At 34.2% G+C, this 21,450-nt stretch overlaps 4 protein-coding genes across 5 annotated transcripts; 1 reads left to right on the top strand and 3 right to left on the bottom strand.

Annotated features, from left to right (window-relative positions):
• Positions 1-71: 71 nt before the first annotated feature.
• On the bottom strand, positions 72-5,153 carry LOC106413351 (early nodulin-55-2-like). The gene has a single exon (XM_048764885.1). It carries the CDS (start codon positions 4,079-4,081, stop codon positions 3,215-3,217), a length of 867 nt encoding a protein of 288 aa, XP_048620842.1. The 5' UTR covers positions 4,082-5,153; the 3' UTR covers positions 72-3,214.
• A 205-nt stretch (positions 5,154-5,358) lies between these two features.
• On the bottom strand, positions 5,359-7,652 carry LOC106416189 (F-box/kelch-repeat protein At3g61590). Of its 2 annotated transcripts, none has more exons than XM_013857029.3 (2): positions 7,188-7,652; positions 5,359-6,688 (listed from the first exon to the last, which is right to left on the bottom strand). In XM_013857029.3, the coding sequence occupies exon 2, from the start codon at positions 6,685-6,687 to the stop codon at positions 5,467-5,469; it is 1,221 nt and encodes a 406-aa protein (XP_013712483.2). In that variant the 5' UTR covers position 6,688; positions 7,188-7,652; the 3' UTR covers positions 5,359-5,466. The 2 variants fall into 2 exon arrangements, with proteins under 2 accessions (XP_013712483.2, XP_013712484.2); XM_013857030.3 differs by lacking the exon at positions 7,188-7,652 and adding an exon at positions 6,844-7,123.
• A 5,245-nt stretch (positions 7,653-12,897) lies between these two features.
• On the bottom strand, positions 12,898-14,527 carry LOC106415511 (delta(8)-fatty-acid desaturase 1). The gene has a single exon (XM_013856251.3). It carries the CDS (start codon positions 14,387-14,389, stop codon positions 13,037-13,039), a length of 1,353 nt encoding a protein of 450 aa, XP_013711705.2. The 5' UTR covers positions 14,390-14,527; the 3' UTR covers positions 12,898-13,036.
• A 2,397-nt stretch (positions 14,528-16,924) lies between these two features.
• Positions 16,925-21,168, top strand: LOC106415854 (golgin candidate 3). The gene is made up of 15 exons (XM_013856661.3): positions 16,925-17,350; positions 17,484-17,582; positions 17,673-17,759; positions 18,057-18,170; positions 18,379-18,487; positions 18,566-18,630; positions 18,719-18,886; positions 18,959-19,072; positions 19,176-19,316; positions 19,508-19,804; positions 19,884-19,949; positions 20,035-20,237; positions 20,330-20,384; positions 20,459-20,650; positions 20,745-21,168. The coding sequence occupies exons 1-15, from the start codon at positions 17,129-17,131 to the stop codon at positions 20,952-20,954; spliced, it is 2,142 nt and encodes a 713-aa protein (XP_013712115.2). The 5' UTR covers positions 16,925-17,128; the 3' UTR covers positions 20,955-21,168.
• The last annotated feature ends 282 nt before the right edge of the window (positions 21,169-21,450 follow it).

Raw genomic sequence — 21,450 nt, 5'->3', positions numbered from 1 at the left:
TAATGGGAATGTAATCTTGAATGCTTCTTACTAATTGCATTAAGACAAAAGTATTAAGTTTCTTAATGTTATTGACTAGATCACCTTGACTATCTAATAACCGGTTCGGTTTATGAACCAATTTCCGGTTTTCTTTAGATATGCTATATATTTGGTCAAAGAGTTTCGATTTGTTTCTAAGAAAACATTAAATTGTGCATTCATTTTTCTTGTCTTCTAACTCTGGTCGTATTAATGTATTCTTGGATGCTTCTTAATTACATTAAAGTTTTGAATGGTGAGCAAAGGAACAAAGAGTAACACTAGGTTCCCAAACATTTACCATTCATGATAAATATTTTTTTCTTTTTATTCCTCCTCTTTGTTTTGTTTGTAGAGAATTATAGAACAAAACTATTCCTCGTTAAAATTTGATAAAGAATCATCATTCTTCATCATTCCTAAAATTTTGTTATTACTCTTTTTTTTTTAACCATTCGTAGTGTTCTTATTATGGTTACCAGTTACATCCTAAAACAAAAGTGTTAAGTTTTGTAATGTTATCAACTAGATTTTGACAGCGCGAATTTATTTTCGGACGTAAAGAATTTTTTTAAATGAATTTTTATATAAGATATAGTGTATAAGTCTAGGAACAATTATCCGCAAACGGGCAACAAAACCGTACCAAACTGAGAAAAATAAAAACAAAATTGAATCAAAATTCATAAATGACCGAGCTTATCCTATTCTTTGGAACCAAAAAATTAAAACCGAACAGGAAACTGAAAGGGTATCAAAAATTTTAAAATACAAATTATTTACCTATAAATATTAATTATATTTAATTTTTAAATAACCAAATATCCTAGAATACCACTATAAACCGTATTACCCAAAAAATAAATTATCTAAATATTTTTATTCAAAATATAAATAGTATTTTTATATCCGATCTGGACCCACAGTCAAGCCAGTAAACCCAATGGCTGTATATAATCCAGACGTGCTTATGTTTTTCATTTAGCATTCTATTAGAGGTTTTACCGAGTGATATGTTTTCGCAAAATTCAGATTTAATGAAATTTATTAATTAAAAATCTGATAAAACCAAAAAAAAATCGTCATTAACCCGTGAACCGACACCGGTTAACCCGGTCAAAACCCAGAAAAATATGATAATATTTTTTCAAAAAATTATTTGACTTCTCATATATTTTACATTAGTACATAAAACTAAATAAACTATTTGATTTGTCATATTAGGTAAATTCATTGTATTTATGTTATACATTTTAATTTATAGGTTTTAATTATTATTTTAAAGTTACATTTATGAATTTTGGAAGTAAATTAATTATACCAAACCGAGCACAAATCATAACTACCCAATTTCAATTAATTTGCTTTGATATTAGATTTCGGATCCATTAAGATTAAAAGACAAATAGAAACATTTATTATGATATAGTTAGAGAAATATAATGTAAGACCAAAGAAAATAATTAGTTACTAATAGGTGCAACAATCTTTTTAAGAAGATTTTTTGGAATAATTCTCTTTTAATAGTATACTAGATTTTGATCCGCGCTTAGAAGACGCGGGTTTATTTTTAAAATTAAATAAATTCTTTTTATATAATTTATATAAAAGATAATATATAGGTTTGTGTACATTTACTGGGTGCACTGAACCGTATCAAACTGAAAAAACAAAACAAAATTAATCTGAATTTATAAGTAACCGAACATATCCTATATTTTTGGAATCGAAAAATATAAATCGAACTGAGAACCAAATGAGTACTTAAATTTTTAAAATAGAAATTATATTCCTACAAATATTAATTATATTTAACTTCTAAATAACCAAATATCCTAAAAATACTATTTATAAACTAAATTAAGCAAAAAAAAATTTAATGACTCGAATATTTTTATTCAAATAATTAATAGTTAACTATTTATCCTATATTTTTTTCCAAACAACCTAAACTACCCGATTTAAAGCGTAAGATATTTTACATTTGTGAAAATTCAATAAAACGTATCATATACATTGTTAGAATTTGTAAAGTAAATAAATATGTTATATTTAAACCAATATCTTTTTTACTAATTCCATTTAAATCTCCAACCTGTTTAGAACCATTTGATATTTTTTATGATAAGATTAATCATTTAGTTCATATATAAGAATGTAAGATCAAATCTTAATAATTGATTTCATGTAATTAATTAAATTAATGTTTCATAGTTGAATTGTTGACATTAAGATTTTTAGTTTCCAATTCACATAAAAATGAAAAAAAATTGTTATACATTAGAGGATTCTCCGTTACAACCAATATTAAAAATAACTTAACCATTGAAATTTTTATACTATTAATAGAACTATATGTGGTAATAATCACGTCATGTATAAACATGTTTGAATAATCTGTCATATATTCATGAGGAGTTATTGTTAAAGTAATTATATAATAGATTATGGGTGAATAATAAATGAGTTCATTTAAATATATAAAGTATTTATATAGTTAGAGAAATATAAGGTAAGAACAAAAAAATAGTTAAGTCTAATGAAATGGTCTAACAACCTTGTTTAATTAGATTTTTAAGACTCCTTCTCATTTAATAGTATAGATAGATATACTAGATTAGATCACCTAACTAATCTAATAACTGGTTCGGTTTATGAACCAATTTCCGGTTTCTTTAGATAGCTAAATCGTTTGCTATGTTTATGTCAAAAGAGCTTTGGATTTGTTTATGAGAAAACATTTAATGGCGCATTCATTTAAATATATGTGTTAGTTTCCTAATTTTATTAATTAGATTAACTTAGAATCCACCTTCGTAGAAAGACATTTGCTAAAAAGGAGATATCATATAAGCTTACAGCATGGAGCTACAACGCGCAATGCAATAATTCATGTTGTTTTTGATCTTAATGTTGTTTCAAGTTTATAAGATCTAATATGTGTATTGATGAGCTTAATGCCGTTTTTAGTGAATCTTTTTGGATATATTTGGTCTGGTGTTTATTGTGATACACTTCTTTGGCATGTAGTTATGTTTGAGCAAACATGAAATTTTATTGAATATTCTGCTCATATCAAGTAAAATATACAACGATGGTAATAGAAAAGAACTCTCAAACAAAAGCACTAATTAAAGATGCTAAACAACAAACGAGACTAGAGAAAGAAAACAACAAATCCAAACGAATGGGTTTAATGATGGGGCTGGTGTTTGAAAGTATTCAACCAGTTGTTGAGGCGTTCCATAGCTGACAAGACCACCTTCTTGGGAAAATTAGGGTAAGTAACAGCTTTGGGTTTTGGTCCCACCATGACTCGAAGTTTAAGCCCAGCTTCACAATAACCAGACTGTGAGGTTATGAAATAATGAACTCCCGGTTCCGTAAGCCTAACAAGATCGTGCCCCGTCTTGTGCACATCTACAGGAGACGTTGGGTCGCATGTTATGAATTCTAGATCTCCGTTGATCTCATAGACGTCGTTGATTTCATTGGCGTATTCGAAAATAAGACTATCTCCAACATGAAACTGTTTCTCCTCACTCCACTTGCTATAGAAGTCACTATCATAAACGGTCCATCCTTTTGAGTCTCCGACCTTGTAGGTGTTTCCGACAGGAAGGATCTTGCTAGGTGGTGTTGGTGGAGGAACCGGACTGGAGAGGTCATGGATGACAAGAACTTCTAGCTTCTGTCCCAATACGCATTGACCTTGGTTGGAGGTGATGAAGTAGTGGAAACCTGGTTCTGTGAGAGTCACAACATCGTGTCCTGTGTTGTAGACGGCTTTAGGAGAAGAATAGTCGCAGAACTCGTATTCCAAAGAGCCAGAAACATGAGTCACGTCGTTGATGATGGGATCATATTTGAAGACGAGAGAATCTCCCACCTGGAACTCCTTATGGTCGGTTTCAGCCCAAGCGTAGTAGACGTCGTCCTTGGCAGTCCATCCCTCGGAATCTCCAACTTTGTAGACCCTCGCCGAGCAGGAACTCAAGAGAACCGTGAAGCTCATCATCATCACGAACACGAAGCTGAAGATTCTTGTTCTTATCGCCATTATCTACCGAAGTTGAACAAGAAAGAAAGTTTTGGAAGCAAATCTTGATATCTAGAAAGCGTGATGAATGGTGGGAATGAAACAAAATAGAATACCGTAACCTCCTTTTATAATGTTTTAACAGAAGCTATTTTTCCTTTTTAAAGATTTGTCTTTCTGTGTTTCAAAAAAAAAAAGATTTGCCTTTCTACATTATTTCCTTTTTAATGATCTAACTAAACCGTCTAACTTTGATTTTGCCGCCTTGAAAGAAGAAAGACTCTTGGTGTAATAGGCTACGTATCCCATATGCTTTCCCCCATCTAATAGGCTTTGCCAAAGCCATGCCTTTACATCAGGAAGTGGTACCTCTTCTCGTGGTGCCAAGTTAGCAGGCAGTGCTATAAAAAGAACACTATAATCTATTGAATACAGTGTTTTACAGAAGTGGGACGAACTCCTTTTCTTCCGGAATGTTTTATTGAGATCAAATTTGTTGGATGATAACTGGGCTTAGGGTGGATTATTTAGACTAGTCTCCAAAAACATCTTATTTGGTCTCAGATATGTATCCCCTATAAAGGAAAATCATATTACATATCTATATTCAGTTTAGTTACTATATACTTCGATCCAATGTCTTAAAGCATGTTTATCTGGGGTTTTTAGTGAGGTTTTTAGTGCGTGGACCCCCATAAAACCTTTAAGGATCGGTTACAAAAATTACTAATTAAAAATCGATTTTAATGAGTTTCTTACACTGTTCGCGGACTTCACTGATTCGTGGCGGCCCGCAATTGGTTTGTTTTTTAATAAAAACCTTTATTGCAATCTGTTTCAGTCTGTGATGGAATGTTTAGGTCTAAACCTTGTTGATCAATATCAATCCTTAATGACAATTTTTTTTGGCAGAATCCATAGAAACGTTATAATTGAGAGAGACAGTATAATTTAAGCAAATTATTAAAGCTATTAAAAACTGAAATAAGTGAGCCTTAGAAAAACTATAAAATAATACAACAAAATAGCTGTTGTCCACATTACCTGTAAACCTAACACTGCCAAACCTGACAAATCACATCTCACCAAACTAGGTCCAGTTTTCATCAAAGTACAAAAACAAAATCTTTAAATAAATTTACAGCTATCTATAATAGACACACATTAAAAAGAAAAAAAAACATTAATAATAACTTTTACTTAAATAATTTTTTTTTACTTTATCCTCCAGGAACAGCAACAAGACAACCTCGAGTTTCAGACCATGAGATATTGTGGGCCACATGTTAACAGACACAGAGAAAGAACGAGGATTCGATTGATTAAAATTAAAAATATATTGGTCTCTTTAATTAATAAAGTACCAAACTGTAAATAACAAAAGCATTACTCGTGATCATCATAGCTCAAGGAGCAATCTCGAGTCTTGGCTCGAAGCAAAACCCAGTGAAGAGCTGAAGAGGGAACTTCTTGGAGACAGGACACTTCTGAGACCACTTCCAACACTTCAACTTCATGTCAAAAGTCAAAAGCGCAGGAGAACCATAGCTCTGAATGTAAACAACATCATCGCTGCCACTGCTAGCAAACACATCGTCCAGCTCACCAAACCCTTGGAAGTATCTCTGAGGCATCCTCGCCATCTCTTGCCACTCTCCCCCACCTCCTCCTCCTCCTTTCAAACACCATATCCCAATCCCTTTGATAATGTCTGGCCTGTCGTGCTTCCCTATCCCTCCAACGACCACAAGCCTCTCCTTGAGGTTCATCAGCCTCCCGCAGGTTAAAGAACACGGCATCGGAATGAAACTACTCATTAAGGATGACGTGGAGGATAAGTTAGAAGCGATCAAGCCGTGTCGATGATCAGAGTTGCCTCCTGTTGAGTAGATCAAGAAGTAGAGAACGTTGTCGATGATCACACTCTCGTCTCCTCCTCTCCATCCGGTTAACACGTCGGTTAAGGACGTCGTCCACGTCATCGTTTCGGAGCTGTAGAGATGAATAGAGAGCTCCCACTGGAAGAAGTTCCCTTGAACTTGCTTTGACTTCACCACCGAAACAGAGTAGCTCTGTTTTGCTCTGTTCATGGAGGTAGACAACGCTGTGTAGTCCGTAGACCTGTGACCGGGCGGTTCGATGAGCCTCCTCCACTGCTTGGTGATAGGGTTGGAGACGTAGATCTTGTTTCTACAGTCGTTGTCCATGAAACAAACCAACCCACAAGAGGAAGCGACGAACCAATTCGAAGTCTCGATGCAAGGGAGATCAAAGGTGTACCATTTCTTGATAACCGGGTCGTACGCGTAACCGGATGGGTCGTCGGTGCTAGTGAACATGAAGTACCAAGGCCTCTGAGAGGCAGAGTTGTTGTTGTTGTTGGAGGAGAAGTTCCATAAGAATCTTCGAGATGAGACGATCTCGTTCCATCTTTTGCAGACCGTGCCAGCTCTGAAGATGCTTGCGATGGGGAGAAAGGATAAGATTCTTTCTAGTAGATCGTCTGGGAGGAGAGTGTCCATCGAAAAGGTTTGGTCTTTGGTCTCATCGTCGCTAGGCTCAGAGTATGTTTCAGCTTCAGGGACGTAGTTGTATGGATAGTGAGTCCAAGACGTTTCTGCTTCCATCCTGAAAAAACAAACACAAATTATCATGAAATTTATATAACCTTTTACACATCAAACAGTGGAAACCATAACAATATCAAAAGATAATATGATATATAATATAAGAATTAAAAGCTTATAAACAACATATATAATCAAAGAGATAAAGTTTTGGACCAGATTTGCTTTAGGACACATGCATAGTTAAATCTAAAATGAAGAAGAGAAAATAATACTGTGAGACTGAGTCCACTATTTTCGGACAGGAACCAAAAGGAGAAAGCTTGTGTCATATATATGCCTTCAACATCAAGATTTAAATTGATGACAATTAATAAAAAAAAGATTAGGTATTAGGTATACAAAACATGTTGTCTTGAAGCTTACATCAGTAGAATATATGGTAACACCATACATCATTAAATACCAAACCCCATCATCTATCAGTTAGGAGCAAGGAACAGATTTAATGAACCAATCAGAAAAATTTAAGAAACCCATCTCGAATTTTCATTACATACCTTTGAATAGGAGAGCAAGTGGGTCTGTGAATCTTCAGAATTCTCGAGATTCAGACCGAAAAAGTATCCAACTTTCTCTTAGATTTGCGAGTGGGAATGCCGGTTCGTTATTGAAAAGACAAGCAAGATTAGTTTTTTTTCCTGAGAGTGGGAGATGGGGATGAAATGGGTTTGTCGGAATTTCGGATTTGCCGAGAGTGGGGAATGAGGACAAAGGGTATCATCAAGGAGACCAGAGGCGAGGAAAAAATAAATCTAGTTTTAAAAATAGATAGAAAGAGAGAGAAGGAAGAAGAGACGTTTCGGGTTCGATTGTAAGTATGAAGTGATACAGACAGTGAAGAGGAGGAAGGAGGACAAAAGAGAAACGGAAGAGAGAGAGAGAGGCGAGAGAGGAAGAGAGAAGAAGAAGCAGACGTTTGCTCCCTGCTGTTTTCTCTTCTTTCTATTTTCTTTTCCCCCATTTTATTATGGGTTTAAATAAAAAGAAATATGGAATACAGTGTCTGCGCGTGTCTGCGCGTGCTGTTACTATATTTTGTTTGTGAAAAGAATAAATAATACTATATGTAACTGTTCTTTTTTTTTTATGAAAAACCCTTAAGAAAAGTATTTCATGGGAACTTACAAACAAGAAAATAATGAAAAATATCATAGCACCAATAATAATGCTGTCTTACTCATCAACCTGTATACTACTATTTCTTTTTAAATAATACCCAACCGGCGTTGTAAAGTAGATATAAATATTCTTTTTGGTAAAGTATATATCTGTAAATAACATAATGACAAAGGTAATGTTGAAATAACATATTGAGTATATTTAAACTGAAGTGTGAAACCACTAAAAATGTATTGTAATTAAACTTGACTCTTAATCAAAACGTAAATGTTTTTCAGTTTAATTATATCGCATATAAATGGATTTTTATTTGGATTTTGGTCTGTGTTTAACTAAAAACAGTTCATAGATGTTGGAAAAAAACCGTGTGTTAATTTGGTATTTTACCTCTGCAACCAGAAGGGGTAGCTGAAAATGACATAACACATGAGGTAACCCGTAACCTTATTTCTTTTGATTATTTTCTGAAAATAACAATAAACTAATAAAAATGTTTATTATTATTTCCTTTAGTAATTATACTTTGCTTTTCAAACACTGAAAGGTCTGTCTCTATACTTTCCTTAGCCTAGACTTCTCGCAGTTGTTGAAAAAAAAAAAAAAATCTTCTCGCGGTTTTTTACAATATTTCCAAAATATCTCTCTATTTTAAAGTTTATAAAACTCTATATTTAAAGTTTCAAAATGTTTTTTTCCAAAAGTAAAACTTCAAAATTATTTGTAATTTACACTATGATCTTTATATTTGTCATAATTAATATAAATCTATAAAAAAATTATAAGTAACTAGCAAATATATAAAAATATTACAGTAATATTAATTAATAAAATATTATACTAAAATATAAAATTATAAATAGAAATACATAATTAAATATTAAACGACAAGCAAAATACCACATTATTCCATAAAATTATTTTTGTAATGCTCCATCTTCGGTTACACAAAATTTGGTTGGACAAAATTTACTAGACTATTACTGTTGTTGTAAAATTTAAATTTGTTTAATAATTATGTTTTCATGTATCTTTTTAAAAAGTTTTTTTATTAAGTTTCTTTTGTAATATTCTTGTAGTCTAATTCTAGTTTTAAATATTATAAATCATATTTAAATATATTTTTTAATTTTATGTGTAAAATTTGAATTTATTAAAATAATTTGAAATATTTATGATATACAAAAGTTTTAAAGAATAAAACAATAAATGTTAAAATACTTGAAAATTATAAATATGATGTGTAACTAATTATAAAGATCAAAATGCAAATAAATAGATGAAACTTCAAATTTGGAGTTTTGAGTAGTAAAACTCCAAATATGAAGTTTCACTCTTTAAAACTCTAAATTTGAAGTTTTGAAGTTTTTTTTAGAGCAAAAAACTAAATATTTGAAGTTATAAAGTTTCTTTTGGAGATTTTGGTAGTGGTCATGCCCTTTACCTAAAACATTCGCTAGATCACTATGCATTAACAAAATTAAAACTAAACACCAATAAATAACTAATCAGTCTGTACATATTACTACTATAAAAAATTTCGTCATGTAGCAAGAAAGTTCGTTGATCAAACAAACAAAAAAGCAAGAAAGTTAAATATATTTAAGTACAGCTTTATAATGGTGATGGATTCATATGCACTAACTACTTCTAACGTGTAAAGCTATATATTGATCTCAGCTCATAACCCTTTACTTTCTTTCTTCTTTTGATCATATTCATATGCCCTTACCCTTTATGGTTATGTAACCACTCCATTATTTATATTCCATATAAAAAACATGTATATGCAATAAGTGGCTCATATGCTAATACTATACGATCACATTGCTGGTTGTGATATCTTTTACAAATCTTGGATCTTTACTATATGTTTTATTGATCTCAATTCAACTGTCAATTGTTTATTTGGTAGTTCAATATTGAATATAGGTCACTTTTCGATTCGTACGTAGCATCATAGAGTAGTCTATCAAATAATAATAAATCTTCTTGCCAGCTGAACCAATTATGCTTGCATAGCGCTTAATGTACTCTTACCAAAGTAGACAACATGTAACTGGAATGTTTGTTATTTCATGTAATATTATAGTTTGAACTCACGAATTCAAGAGGGCAATGCGCAACTAAAGTTGATATGTGAATCATAATCACGTACCTATAAATGAAATTAGAAATGACGAAGACAAATATCCAATAGCGTTGACCGGAGGCTTGTGGTCAAGTGATAAGTAGAAGGTTTTGGGATGTCACCACATTTCAGGTTCGATCTACCTGCCAAGCGAAACTAAATTACATTTTCCTGGTCACCTTACACGGATATGAACTACTGCATTTCAGCCCATTTGAATATCCGGGAAAAGATCTATTTGTGGACTGCACTTCTCACCTGGGAGTTAGGTCTGTATCTCTAATAGATTCGGGTTTAACTCTTTTCTTTTTCAAAAAAATATCCAGCAGTATATACCATTTACACTTCGAATGTTTATAAATCCAAAAACCCAAGGCATATATTAAACTATGTGCTGGTGAATAGTAGTGATGCTGATGATGCACTGTCTTAAATTATATCTTTAGTTTCCTAGCGAATGTATTAAAGATTCAAAATACTTTATGCACATGGACACCTAGTTTTTTCAAAGACTCGAACTTAAAAGTTAAAACAAATTTTCCAGATAAGAGTAATTTTTTGTAATAGAGATCACGAATCAATATAAAATTTCCATAATATGTGCCACTATGTAAAATTCATATTGGCAAAATAAGATCGTGCCTACTATGGTTTTTTTACCTTATATAGTAAAATTGTAAAATTGTTTTTTTTTTTTTTGATAACTCTGGTATCTGGGCAGCCACATTCTCAACTATCCCCGAAAGGGGTCCAGCGCCCCAACGGAAGGGATGTTAAATCCGTTGTGGCCAAGGCTCGAACCCGGGTGGCGGGCAGTACAGCTGTACCTCCTTTACCACCAAGCTACGAGCGTTTGTAAAATTGTTTTTTACCTTAAAAATTGTTTTCTCTACCTTATAACTTTTTTTTTAATGTAAGAATATTATAAACCTCAAAAACATATAGGCGGATCTACAAACTTTCTACCAAGTGCAGGGTTTAATATCCGCCCATGGCTATAGCTGTTGATTATAAAAGTAATCACATTTGTTATGTTAGTTTTGAAGGGTTTTGAGTTTTGGCTAAATCCAGATACAATATTTAAAATAAGTTGTTTAGGGTATCTCTAACCCAACTCTATTTTCTACTCTAAAATAGAATAAAAATGAATATGGAGTAAAAAGTATTCCAATTCCATTACATTTTCTACTCTATAATGAAGTTTACTCTATTTATAGAACAATTTATTTTTTGTTTGTTTATCACTCTATTATAGAGTGGAAAATGAAATGGGTTCGATGATTTTTTCTCCAAATTTATTTCTACTCTATTTTGAATGAAAAAATGGAATTTTATATCGGAAATGCTCTTAAAAATGTTTGAGAAAGCTTTTGTTAGCAAATTGGCCTTGCGGGCCTTGCGGCCACCGTTGATAATTTTGGTGTATAAGTTAGTTTAAAGATAAAACCAAAAAAGGGAGTAGTCAAATCGCGTTTTAACATCTAATAAACAATGGAATAAAACAACAATATTTTTGTCAAAAGAACAAGACTGTGATGGGAAGATTGTTTGGAAGATCTAGCAAGATCAGTATGCACTAATCAATTTGGCCCATTTGGTGGTTTCATATAAGGATATACAAATTTTTTAAATGATAGATGAGTAAAAAAAGATATAAGGACATAGTGGCAAATACTAATTTGTTATGGACCGGCCTTGGCCTTTTTTGCAAAGGTAACTTTGTGCACATCAAGTCACTTCTCACTTCTCATTCTTTACACTATGGAGCAAACCCACTAACACATGCACACGCATACACATCTTTGTGTTTATAACTGTGTGTTTTTGTGTTAATAAACTAATATTTAGATACTAATTGCAGACTTTTTTTTTTAACTTTTACTAATTGCTAATTGCAGACTTTATACAATACATACATCCCAAAAGTGATGCTAGGGGGTCAAGTATCCGACCATTTCAAATTGATTTTGCTCAGAGCCGTCAAAATCTGACTGGTTCTGATTACACACGTTCATGTGTGTCTACATGATTATGTAAGAGTCTCAACTCAATTATCCTTCACAAAGCTAGGTATATCTGTGAATTAAAAACATATGAATAAGGTTTCGTAAGTTATGCTATGTACGTGGAAAGTGGGCTAACTTTTGTTGTTTTATCTGTTAATGTTTTTTTCTTGGCAGCAAACGAAAGTGGACCAAACTCAGAAGTCACAGTGATCATGATGATGCTCTCTTCTGCACCACGTTTTGTTGTTCCCTTTTGTCTGTTTCTCTACCACGTTTCGAGTTATATACCTATCTTCTTTGTATCTTTAGTTATAGAAAATGACTGATCCTCTTTTATTGAAAATATCAGCTAGTGACTCTTTTTGTCAACTAATCAGTTATAATATATCCGTTAAATTCGCCGCCTTAAACACAGCTCCTTCCTCACCTGTTCCGTTGCTCGGTGACAAGCTACCGTGGATCCCGCCAATTAAAGATTTAACCAAAAGATCAGTGGATTCTAAAGTTTGTAAATTGTAATCATGAACTAATCCATCTCCTCTTTCTCGGACCAAACCGTTCAAGACCAACATTCGCTGTGTTCTTGGGCTTCCGGACTATAAGTGTTCAGAGCACGGGCTTGGGCCTTGACAAAGTGGTGCAGAGATCATTTGAATATCAAAGAACAATTGTAGTTTGTTTGCTTACACCTAAAAAAGTATGAGAAAGCAAAACAGCCCAGAGCGGCCACCATTTGATCTTTTAAACCTTATAATATCAGGGATAATATCAAATAACACCCACACCACAGAACATTGAACAAAGCATAACCACAAAAGTCACAGTTCACAAGTATCAAAAAGAGCCATGTTAAAGGACAATAATAAAAGCAACACAAGAACGAGAAAACAAAATTCAAATAATAATATATCGAGAGTCCCATACGGAATAGTTAATCTATAGGCAAATTCTCGATTCAGTTCAATCTAACATCTCTTCTTCCATTGTAACAAAACGAAAATTTTCAAAAGCTTCAAAAGCAAAAGTAAATAAAACACATAATGATGATAATCAAACAAAAAAACAAAACAAAACAAAAGCTCTTTGTTTGATTTTAACCATGGGTATTCAAAGCTTCCCAAACCAAGTTCTTAACCACAGGATTAGCCTTATCTCTAGCTTGATAAGCCGCTTTCTTCAACGTCCTAACGGTCAACTTATTCGCCTCCCACCACGACATGGTCCTATACGGAAGCTTATGCTTCTTGCAAAGCTCCTGAACCACGGGAGCCACTTTCCGTAGATTACACCTCGGCAGCCGAGGGAACAAATGGTGCTCCAGCTGAAACTGCAACCCACCGTAAAACCAATCCATATACGGTACGCACGTGATATCCAACGTCCCGGCCGCTTGCTTCTCGAACCAGTCGTGCCCCGTGGGTGGGCCCATGTAGACATCAGCAGCGAAATGGTTAAGCGTGAATTGTATATGCTGAAGGGCTGTGACGGTAAAGCTCGTAAACACGAATAAGAATCTCTCAGGCCAGGTCGGTAGACAATAAACCAAGAGTGGGAACCACGTCCAGAACACCAAGATCCCCGCGAAGTTGAGGAGGCGATCCTCAACTTCGCGTCGGGAGAACAGCAAGAGGAACGTCTGTACAAAGAGGTTGATCCTCCCAAAGCACATGACAGGGTAGTAAGTGAAATGCTGGTAGCTAACCAAGAGCTTCGCCACGGGATCGAACGTGAGCTTCCGATCGTAAAACCGTGACGTCATCGAGTTGAAGAACTTGGTGGAAACGGCGAAGACGGGGATGTGCTGGAGATCGGGATCGTAATCGAGGCTGTTGCACGCGAGGTGGTGAGCGTTGTGAGTCCACTTCCACCACGCGATCGAGATTCCGGTTAGGCAGTTACCGGCGACGAGCTGCGCGATTCTGTTATACTTCTTGTTCGACATGATGACGTAGTGCCCCGAGTCGTGGCCTATGTACGCGCTCTGGATCCAGAGGAGTCCGAGAAGCGCGGCGGCGATCTGGTGAGCGACGATCGAGTCGCAAGCCAAAACGCCGTAGAGGACGCCGGCGAACATGGCGGCGATGAAGGACAGCGTGTAGAGAGTGTTGTGTCCCTTGGATTCGAAGAGGCCGAGCTTGCGGAACTCCGTGGCCATGCGGCGGTAGTCGCGGGAGACCTCCGAGATTCGGTAGTCACCGATGTGGTAGCCGGTGAAGAGGCCGTCGAGGCGGTGCCAGGCGGTTCCGGGGTGGAACGCGGTGAACGCGTCGGTTACGTCTTGGCCGACGAGGTTGAGGATGATCGTGTCGCCTCCGGGGTGGGATTTGATCCAATCGGAGACGTCGTAGACTTTGCCTTGGATCGCGATCCATAGATCTCCGGGTTTGTTGTGGCTGCGGAGATCGTCGTGAGTAATGTACTTCTTCTTCTCCGTCTCCTCCGCCATTGAATCGGAATCGTTTATTGCTATTGCTGCGCTTGTTAGCTATATCCTCTTCGATTCCTCCTTATCTTTTATAATATGGTTGGTTTCGATATATTTTTGAATTAAACGAATATCTCGGGAGAGATATTACGTGGCTGAGAGTGCCCACGTCGGTCCTTCTCACGTTTTTATAAAAGAAAAATCGGTTAATGTGTTAATTTTTGGTACGATTAAAACTATATAAAACTTGTTTTGTTATGGTAAATTATTTAAAAAGTTAGTGCTGGCCCGCGTAGTCATGGAATGGCAAGACACACCACGTGTTTTAGCCTTAGATATTTTCTTCTGCTATTGGTTGGTATCCGTCAATTTTCTACGCACTTCCCATAAAAGGTATAGTATCACCAAAGGTCAAAAAAAAAACAAAAAAAGTATTAAAAACTTTTACTTAATCAATCATCTGTTACAGAAATGGTGATTCTTTTTTACCTTTGTTTTTGATGTTTTTAACGTTATGCGCTGTCTTTGCTTACATTAACTTTTTAGTTGTAAAAGCACAATTTCATGATTTTGGCATATTCCATGATAAAAGTATATTTCTCAACGGAGATGCATTGTCCTTGTTGGCTAACTTCTCGCCAAGACTTGGTCTCAAAGAGGCACTGCTGTTATATTCGAGATCTTTTTCTCTTCTATTGTTAACTAGCGAAGATATTTTTCTCTTCGTTGCTAACTAGCGAAGATATTTTTCTCTTCAGCCAAACAATTATTATCTTGTCTTCAAGTGCGTTGTTCCATCCAATGAGGGACAAACAATAACAAAAAAGTCAGATATCCATAATTAATTCCTATAATTATATTAAAATGTTATAAATCAAATGTCAGATGAGAGGGAAACCCCCCCAGCTACTGCTAGTATATTAAATGAAGACTTTTGTGATATAAAGGAGACTGGGCATATTGGTAAGCCGTGGGCATCTATAGCATTATTTGGAAAGTAAATTTGCTTATTTGTTATAGTTTTCATGATTTTAGGATTAGTTATTAAACAATTTTAGCTTGATTAATTAAAGTTTTAATATCTAATAAATAAATGATATAACTCATTATTTAACTGATTACAAACTAATATTATAAAAATATCTCAAAAATAAATGTAAAACGTTTTTCAAAAAAGAAGAAGATAATTCCATGTATTTATTTTGTGTTTATCTACATCTTTATTTCTTATTTATTTATTTTTATAATTAGTATTATATATACACATCACAATTAGATTTATCATTATACTAAAATATTATAAATAGTTTTATACAAAATAACAAAAATTGATTTATATTTGTTTGTAAACATAATATGTCATGGCATATTTTTAAAAATTATTAAATTTATTTTAGTATTAAAATACTAAAAAGAAGTATATAAACAATAACAATAAATTTGATTTATATTTGTTTGTTAACGTGATTTTCGTGATATTTTTATTTTTATTCTTATCTTTCAATTGCAAGAATAACTTGTATTTGTTATTTAAGTTGAAAATTTATAATTCTTTGTTTTTATTTTTACTAAATATTTATTGTTATCATCCAGCTGTAAGAATAACTTTCAAAAAGAATATTTTCAAAATATTTTTTTGTACAACAAGTACCTTATATTTATGAAAATTTAAAATTTACTTTATTTACTTTTAATTTTTCATGAGTTTTAAAGAATTATAACTTTGTTTAAATTAAAATTTCCTCAAATATACATTACATATTAATGTTTTGTTTGTCAACGTAGTTGTTCTGCTTGAGTGTTTATTCAATTATTATAGGAAGTATTTCACAATATAATTATACATATATCAATACTCTTATTTACTTTGACTAATATAATATGTAAAGCTGAGTTTGGTTTAACATTCTTGTGCCTTTGATTTATTTTGAGATTTTGTAGATTATGCTAATTCCTAGAATTTTGTTTAATAACATCACTTTATATTAACAATTATATATTAGATTATTTAATTATATCATTGTTTATAAATTAATATAATAAAACTTTGTTCAAGATAACAATATATTTACAAGATATTAGTGTTGTTATCCAAAAATAATGTTTTTAAATCAATAAATTTTAAGAAATTAAGAAATTGAAAGATTCATAAAATAGTATAAATTCAATGTTTTATTTAATTTTTTAATTTTTAAACTAATAATATATAAATTAATATATATTTTTTAAATAAATATGTCCGCATGTGAGGGCAAAACTTCTGGTTATTCACTTAAAAGCCACAAATATATATTAACGTTTTTTCATTGGTACAAAATTCTTATAGATTTGTTTTTTGATTGGAAAAACTATATTTTGAATGCTCAGTCAAATGAAGTTAGACCAATGGGCCAATATGTGTCATAATAATAACAGAGAATACCAACGGGTTTAGGCTTATGGTTTATTTCATAATGGGCTGTCAAAATAAAATCGCAACCATCTATATTGAGCCTTAGTGTTAAAGCCCATTAGTAATAAGTAATAATTACTAAAAAAGTGATTTGTTTTAAAACGTATCGACGAGTAATTAATTCCAAATCTGTCCTGGGAAAAAATAGATCGATTTGGCGCAAGAAGAATCCGATCTTCATATCATTCGAGAGAGAGAGAGAGAGACGAAGATTTATACGATAGAGAGAGAGAGGAGGAGGAATCTGTAAATTTATATAAGGCTGAGTAGGTGTGGAAGGAGATAGAGAGAGAGAGAAAGAGGGAGCTATGTGGAGTTCGATTGAGAATCTGAAGGAGAACTTGAACAAGATCGCGCTCGATGTGCATGACGACGACGAAGACGAAGAGGATCTCCACAGTTACGGTTCATCCAATGGCTTCGGCGATGTATCGGATTCCAATCGGAGGAATTCAAATGGTTTTAGGTCTTCCAGGTCCGTTTCGAGGTATCCGATCTCCAACGGAATCGAATCGCCTGCTCATCATGAGGTAATTAGGTCTTAAATTTTAGATAATAGATTTATTGATTAGGCATTTTTGATATCAGTGGAATGCTACTCGAAAATGTAGTTTGTGTGATGATAGGTTGCTTGGTTTGTGATTCGATTTGTGTGTGTTTTAGATTGAGAGGTATAAGGCAGAGATTAAGAAGCTTCAGGAGTCTGAAGCAGATATCAAAGCTTTATCAGTGAATTATGCAGCTCTATTAAGAGAGAAAGAGGTAAAGATTCTCTTACCTTTATATATATATATATATATATATATTTTAAGCCGATCTCCTTACACCAAAATGCCAATTGATTACTTACAGGATCAGATTTCCAGATTGAACCAGGAGAATGGCTCTTTGAAACAAAATCTGAAAGAGGCTCGAACTGACGTCAATAATGCTGCCAAGGTAGAAACATGAGGTGTTTGTTTGCACCAGTATGTGATTAGGTTGCAATACATATTATCTATATAGATAATGCAACTACTCAGGAGCTATACTGTCTGAAATGAAATGCATTATTGGTTATATCCTCGGCGTTGTTTTAGTGGCGGGATTTAGTTGGAGACAAAAGTTTTTCTTTAGGTCGAACGTTATGTCAACATTCTTATCTTGATATAAGCTTGTAGATTCTTTATTTGCTGATTTTGTTTAGTTATACCATGAAGGTTTAAAGCTGTTAGATTTATTTGTAACCTTCTCCAGGGAAACAGCGTTCAGTCACCCAGCCGGTTACAAAAATCTTTGTCTAATTTAAAGACTCGAAGCCATATGTCCAATGGAAAAGGGAAGGATATCGATTCACAGATAAATGAAAAGGTAACCCCATTGTTTAGTTTAAGATGCTTTATGGTCTTTAAACTGTTTGTTTTCTAGGATACACATACTAGGGAGTTTCTGAGCAAAGTTCCATTTTTTGGGGGTAGATCTTCAAAGACACCATTTTTAGTTGTATTGAAAGTACTTTTTTTTTTAATTGCACTTGGTAAAAACCCAATTCTAAGCGGTAATCTGGATGCCATTTTAGGACCTTGCAGATATGCTAGAAGATAGAACCAAATCACTGGCAGCTGTTCAAGCCAAAGAGCTTGCCAAAGAGCGTGAAAAATTAAGAGACCTCCAGCTTTCTCTACAAGGTATGTAATATTACTAGTATTTTGGTGCTTCTTTTTTATCTCCCTTTCTAGTATTCTCACTTACCCTACTTTCATCAGAGGAGCGGAAGCGGAGTGAATCTTTCAAGGAGGAACTCGAGTCGCTGAGGTTAGACAAGAACAAAGTAAGTCCTCGAATTAGGAAAGACTTACATTTTATGTATTCGTTCAGGAATCACCATCTTTAGCTTACAATGTTGTTATTATCTGCAGACCTCCTTGGAGACTAGCAAAGTGCGTACTGAACTGGATGCAAAATTACTTGAAATCAAACAATTACAGATGAAGTTGAATGGTCACGAGAGCCACGATGTCGGAACTGCCAGGGAACGTCTAAAAGAAGCTAACAAAGCTCTGGAGAAGGAAAACAACGAGCTTAAGGTTTACTGTGTTCCATACTACCTCATTGTCATTCTATAACCTAATCTGACCTACTTTTTCCTCACTACGTAGTTGAAACGAAGTGAGCTAGAAGCTGCTTTGGAAGAAAGCAGGAGGCCAACCAGTAGCAGAGTCTTCCCAGACGCAACAGAGTCTCTGAATAGACATCCCATTAATTTGGAAAAGGTTTTAAACCGAATAAACTTTATTGTATACACATTCTGAATTGCTATTATATGTAGAGTAATTATTTATACTTCCTTACTTAAACTGTTCCATATATAACTAGGAGAAGCAAGAAAGCTTTCCTCGAAAAGAAGAACTGGAGAAGTCTTTGAAGAGGTTGGAAACAGATCTGAAGGAAACAAAACGAGAAAGGGATAAGGCACGGCAAGAACTAAACCGGCTCAAACAACACTTGCTAGAAAAGGTTGGGTAATGATTAACTACATAATCAATTATTGTGACATCATGACTCCATCTGTTATTACATGTTCTTATCTTTTTGATCATCGTTTACAAATTATCTCTGTTTTCTAGCAATTCATTCATAAACAATATTGTCTTGCTATTTTTATGAGAAACCAATGGGTTTATGTTTTCTTTGCCATAATATTACAGGAAACCGAAGAGTCTGAGAAAATGGATGAAGATAGCCAATTGATTGAAGAACTTCGCCAGACTAATGAATATCAAAGGTCTCAGATATCGCAGTTGGAGAGAACACTTAAGCAGGCAATGGCAAATCAAGAGGATAACAGGCTGAGCAATGACAATCAAAACCGAAAGTTAAAGGAAACGATTGATGACTTAAATTTAAAGCTTACAAACTGTTTGAGAACGATTGAGTCCAAAAATGTTGAACTTTTAAATCTTCAAACTGCTCTTGGCCAATATTATGCTGAAATCGAAGCTAAGGTTAGTACTTAGTATTAGATATTCAAAATCTTGCCTTTTTCTCTTTCAGTTTATTGATGTGTTCTTGCCCATTATGTAGGAGCATTTTGAACGGGAGCTTATGGTGGCTAAAGACGAGATGATGAAGCTTAATGCTCGTTTAAGAGTAGGAATATAACTATATATTTTCTTTTGTTAACAATGAACTACCATTTCCGTATTGGTCTAATACTATTTTGCTATTGCGTAAGGATGCTGATGAGCGGTTAGAGTCATCGAATAAAGAAAAGGAAGACCTCACAGCCAAACTGGTCCAAGCCGAAAAGGTTGCAGCTGACTGGAAAAACAGAGTAAGCAAGGTTGAAGAAGACAACGCAAAAGTACGACGTGTTCTTGAGCAGAGCATGACGAGGCTAAATAGAATGTCAGTGGAGTCGGATAATCTCGTTGATAGGTACACCATTTGTACAATCATTCAGATTTTTACGATTCTCCTATCATAGTTAGATGTCTTATGTAGTGATGAAATCCAACAAACTTTTGCAGGCGTATCGTTATCAAATTACTGGTTACGTACTTCCAGAAGAATCATAGCAAAGAGGTGAACATTGAAATTTGTTTTCTTTTCTCGGGCCGTTCACATTCAAACTCAGATGTTTCATTGCTTCTTTGTAGGTATTGGACCTAATGGTCAGGATGTTGGGATTCTCAGAGGAAGATAAAGAGCGGATTGGAGTGGCACAACAAGGAGGAGGCGGTAAAGGTGTTGTTAGAGGCGTACTGGGCCTTCCCGGTCGCTTTGTTGGCGGAATATTGGGTGGGAAGTCTGCAGGTTCACATGCTAATGCGGCGGCTTCTGATAACCAGGTAAAAACTCCTTCATCACTGATCCAACGTATGAGTACACAGAGCAAGTTTTTTCACTGAGAGATATTGTTCTTTTGGATTTTTGTATCTGCAGTCTTTTGCGGATTTATGGGTGGATTTCTTACTCAAAGACGCAGAAGAGCGAGAAAGAAGAGAAGCAGAAGAGGCAGCAGCAGCAACCAAAGCCAAACAAGATTCGGAGAAGACAAGACAAGACGCATCTTTGTCGTCTGAATCAGAATTCTCGACGGTGCCTCTCAGATCACCAGAGAGTAATCAACGGCTCTCGAGACTACTTCCGTAAGATTATAAAATAGAAGATACACATACTTTACATTGTGTTTGTAATTATGATCTCTCATACGGAGTTTGTTTGTTCCTTTTGTTCTTTTATTCCAATTTTTCTCTCAAGTAAAAGCTGTTTTTCTTTTGGTGATGTATGTATTGTTTGTTGGAAAATTTGAATGGAAACGAAAGAATAAAAGTGAGATCTCAATGTTACTTTAGTTATTACTACATTATTTGTTTTTGTTGGATAATGAAAGAAGCTTCTATTAGAAAGGTTTCGCAATGTTCTCCATTATTGATTTGGTGTTGCAACACTTACAGATGTATGCAAGAGTCGAGAAATTGAACCAGTTGCACACAAGCGCCCCATAGAAAAATTATTTTTGTTATCAAATGCATATAGACCCATCATTTCTGTGGTCCATATAGGCCCACTATGCATGCGACCAGTTTTTGGTATTTGGATAGCAAAAACTAAATTCTATAACACACTTCTGTTTTTTTTTTCTCTC

The sequence above is a fragment of the Brassica napus genome, chromosome C8 (assembly GCF_020379485.1).
Source record: "Brassica napus cultivar Da-Ae chromosome C8, Da-Ae, whole genome shotgun sequence".
Taxonomy (NCBI): Eukaryota; Viridiplantae; Streptophyta; class Magnoliopsida; order Brassicales; family Brassicaceae; genus Brassica; species Brassica napus.
This window is presented reverse-complemented; position numbering and strand designations above follow the sequence as displayed.

Excerpts from the sequence above, each read along its gene's own strand:
- LOC106415511 (XM_013856251.3), bottom strand. The coding sequence starts at position 14,389 with ATGGCGGAGGAGACGGAGAAGAAGAAGTACATTACTCACGACGATCTC.
- LOC106416189 (XM_013857030.3), bottom strand. The coding sequence starts at position 6,959 with ATGACACAAGCTTTCTCCTTTTGGTTCCTGTCCGAAAATAGTGGACTC. Across the intron at positions 6,689-6,843 it reads TGTGTCCTAAAGCAAATCTG|GATGGAAGCAGAAACGTCTT; the intron begins GTCCAAAACTTT and ends TTGTTTTTTCAG.
- LOC106413351 (XM_048764885.1), bottom strand. The coding sequence starts at position 4,081 with ATGGCGATAAGAACAAGAATCTTCAGCTTCGTGTTCGTGATGATGATG.
- LOC106415854 (XM_013856661.3), top strand. The coding sequence starts at position 17,129 with ATGTGGAGTTCGATTGAGAATCTGAAGGAGAACTTGAACAAGATCGCG. Across the intron at positions 17,760-18,056 it reads ACGTCAATAATGCTGCCAAG|GGAAACAGCGTTCAGTCACC; the intron begins GTAGAAACATGA and ends AACCTTCTCCAG. Across the intron at positions 20,651-20,744 it reads CGGCGGCTTCTGATAACCAG|TCTTTTGCGGATTTATGGGT; the intron begins GTAAAAACTCCT and ends TTGTATCTGCAG.